General features: G+C 45.0%; 1 protein-coding gene across 1 annotated transcript; it reads right to left on the minus strand.

The window, feature by feature from the left end:
• Nucleotides 1-1,940: 1,940 nt before the first annotated feature.
• Nucleotides 1,941-3,659, minus strand: LOC134209438 (uncharacterized). Its single transcript, XM_062685425.1, has one exon. It carries the CDS (start codon nucleotides 3,657-3,659, stop codon nucleotides 1,941-1,943), a length of 1,719 nt encoding a protein of 572 aa, XP_062541409.1.
• Between the last annotated feature and the right edge of the window lie 314 nt (nucleotides 3,660-3,973).

Here is a 3,973-nt window from a genome sequence, read left to right on the forward strand (position 1 = left end):
CTTCTAGATATTTTTTCGGCTATTCATTCTTCAGGGAGAATCCGGCATTTCCTTCAGGCATGCATTCGAGAGTTCCGTCAAGAATACCTACAGAATTTCTTCCCAAAATTCTACCAGAAGTTTTAAAAAAATTATGACGGAAATCCTCCGATTTAGCTCCATAATTTCACTTGTAAATATATAAGAAATTCCTTCGGAAGTTCTTCTAGGAACTTCTACGGGCATTTCTCTCAGAACTCTTCCTTTAATTCCTCCGGGATTACTTCCAGGAAATTTTCCGGGAATACCTCCAAACATTCAATAGCGAAATCATCTAGTATTATAATCTGGAATTATTTTCGCAATTACTTATGAATATCCTTCAAGAAATCCTCTAGAAATATCTTCATGAATTTCTTCTGGAATTAGTCAAAGTATTTCCCCAGAAATTCTTACAGGTATTTTTTTGGGAGTTTCTTCAGGTACTTCTCCAGGAATTCCTTCAGGAATTTCTCCGGGAGATTTTTCGCGGAAGTGTACTAGAATTTCCTCCGGACTTCACTCGGAATTTTCTCGAATATCTGCCAAGAGTTCTTCCAGAAATTTCTTCGGAACAATCCACAGGGATTTTCTTCAGCAATTCATCTGGGAATACTTTCAGGATTTCATCTGGGAATTTATGCATTAATTTCTCCTGGTATTTTTCTGGGAATTCCTTCAGATATTTTTTTATTCGGAAATTCCTTTAAGAACTTTTTTAAGAATTATTTCAGGACTTCCATGTGGAAATTCCTCCGGAAGTGCTTGTGGGAGTTCCTCCGGGAGTTCTTCCAGAAGTTTTTCCAAGAAATTCTCCGGTAATACCTCCAGGAACTTTACAGGCAATTCCTGGACGATATTTGGCAGAATTTCACGGGAAATGGGTTTTCGGAAGTTTTTAGAAATATTTTTCTCTTCCTCTAAGGTATTCTACCGGATGTTCCTCTGAAGTTCCACCAGTAGTTCCTTCGGGAATTCAATCAGGCTTTCTTCCAGGAATTCATTTAGCATTTCTTTAGGCATTTTCTACAAATTCCTCCAGAAGTTCCTAGGAGAATTTCTCTGAGAGTTCTTGCAGGAATTCCTCCGGGAGGTTCTTTTAAGAATTCTTCAGGAGTTCCTCCTGGAATTCTCACGGAAGTTCCTTTGCGAGTGCATCCTAGAATTCTTACGAGAGTTCCTCCAGGATTTCCTCCGGAAATTCTTCCTGCAGTTCTTCAATAAATTCCTCCAGAAGTTCCACCGGCAGTTCCTCCGAGATTTCCTCTGATAATTTCTCCGGAAAATCCTATAGATAATCCCCCGGGAGTTCCTCCAGAAGCATTCTCGGAAACAAGAGAATTAATCTTATACGTCTAGCTGAAACCTTTGTTGGGGTTTGTAGCTGGACCATCATTATTCTGGCGATGTGTAGGGTGAAGTTAAGGCTAAGCCGGGTTTGAAAGCTTTATTGTGCTTCAACTAAAATAATATTTAAGGGTAAGTACATTCTTATTTTAGATTGATTATGGTTCACTTACAATTCGGTGGCCCTATTTCGTATTGGCTCACCCTACGAATCTATTCTACGGCTCCCTTGTGATATGGGACTTTTTCCTTTTCAGATGGACTAACGGACCAGTGGACGGACTGACTCAAACACACTGTACCGGCTCGATCGGATTCTCAAATTTGTACTTGTGATGTCTGACTAACGAGCGCCCTTGTCTTACGAGCCAAATTCCCGTCCCCGTCCACTACTGACCACTACCGTTCGATAATCAAATTCACTGGTAAACTTTAGCAAAATAATTTAATTCTAGGAAAAGATAAATCTCAACACCTTCGGTTTTTAACACGAGTTCAACACAAGTTCTTCGACTATGTATCACGACTGTTTTCTAGACTCTGCCGGAAACACCTTTGACAGCTTATCCCAGATGTCACTGGAACCGCTTCGACGCTTTGACAGGTGAACGCGGCGCTTTTAAAATAGATGACAGGGTTGCCAGATTGTCCTCTTCTGCGCCAACAGTCTCCCCCCGGTGTAGTCCGGAATCGTCCGGATCTTCACGGTTTTCCTTCAGATCAAGTAGCGCCAACCGTGTCATCGGCCTTACAAAGGTTTTTTCCCCAATTTTCACAACCGCTTGTCGTTGTCGTCCATCCGGGTTCTGGATTGTGCGGATGATTCGTCCCCGTTGCCACCCATTACGCTTCATAGGTTCAGCGACCATTACCAAGTCCCCTTCCTGTAGTGCTCGTGCCTCATCGAACCATTTTGGTTGCCGACGGATCACCGGCAAGTATTCCATCAGCCAACGTTTCCAAAATATTCCTAGCTGCCTCTGAATTAGTTCCCATGACCTACCCAGGATTTCTTTGCGAACAAGTTCACTAGAATGACCACGAACTGTAGCAGTATCTCTTTTATAACGTTTCATGCCAGAAGAGCTCAATATCAAGAAATGGTTTGGCGTAAGAGCCTCGGTCTCTTCAGAGTCAAGCGGTAGATAGGTCAGAGGCCTTGAGTTTACCATATTCTCCGCCCCCACGACCAAAGTCTGCAGCCCCTCGTCGTTGAGCTTTCCCTCAGAGTAGGCATCCCCGATCGCAGCTTTCACTGATTGCACTAAACGTTCCCAGGCTCCGCCCATATGAGGCGCTCCTGGCGGTATGAAGTTCCATTTCGTGTCAGTGCTGGTAAACGTTGCAGACAGTCCCTGGCTTATCTGGTACCGTAGAATTCGTTCCGCTCCTTGGAAATTCGTCCCGTTATCACTAAAGAATTCAGCAGGAGGTCCGCGACGACCAACGAACCGCCGGACACAAGAGATACATGATTCCGTAGACAAAGTGTAAGCGACTTCCAAATGGACGGCTCGTATTGTCAAACATGTGAAAAGTGCGATCCAACGCTTGACGTTGGATCGCCCCTGCTTTACCAATAGTGGCCCGAAGTAGTCCAAACCCGTATAGGTAAATGGTGGCTCGTGGTGGGCCAGACGAGCAGGTGGTAGAGGCGCCATGAGTGGAATAGCTGGCTTTGCCCTACGGATCTTACAAAAGGTGCAGTCGCGGCTTACTTTCCTTACAATTGAGCGGAGTCTTGGAATGTTAAATAGCTGACGTATTTCGTTAACGGCGGTCTCCGAATTGCAGTGGCGGTATTGGCGATGGTACATATTCACTAGAAGCAGCGTTACGAGATGGTTCCGCGGGAGGATAATAGGATGACGCACGTTGTAGCATATGTCCTCAGCTGCACCAAGCCGACCACGTTCACGCAGCAAGCCATTATCGTCTAGAAACGGTATTAGTTGGTAGATAGAGCTGTGCTTCCCGATGAAGTCCTGTCCGGTTTTGTTCGCTGCCTTAGTGGATAGTGCGCTGATCTCGTCCGAGTACGACTCGCGCTGTACAAGCCTGAAGATCGTTACCTCTGCTACTTGAAGTTCATCTTGTTGAAGTAGTCCATTGATTTTTGGCTTCATCTTGGAAGAGTTATTAAGGAATCGAAGGGTATATGCTGTGGCCCGTAGCAACCGATCCCATGAAGAGAACCGACTGAAGTCAATAACTGGATCGACCGAACAATGTAACGAAATCGTTGCGCGCATCTCTTCAGTTGTGTTAGACACCGGCTCTTTGGGCGAGGCCATTCGGTTTCCGGCAGACGGAGAAAGTCGGGTCCTTGAAACCATTTACTATCTCGATTGAAGTATGGGCCGCTGCCCCATTTGGTTGCTTCATCCGCTGGATTGAATTTCGATGGTACCCATCTCCAATCGCTTCCAGTCGTGTTCTCTAGAATTTCACTCACTCTGAAAGATACAAACTGTCGGTAGTTTCTGGGATCAGCCTTGATCCAGGCTAGTGCCGTTCTGGAATCCGTCCAGAACACTTTCTTCGAAACTGAAACACCGATATTTTGTTCAACAAATTTCGACCAACGTATGCCTAAGACGCACCCTTG

The sequence above is a fragment of the Armigeres subalbatus genome, chromosome 2 (assembly GCF_024139115.2).
Source record: "Armigeres subalbatus isolate Guangzhou_Male chromosome 2, GZ_Asu_2, whole genome shotgun sequence".
In the NCBI taxonomy this organism is placed as follows: Eukaryota; Metazoa; Arthropoda; class Insecta; order Diptera; family Culicidae; genus Armigeres; species Armigeres subalbatus.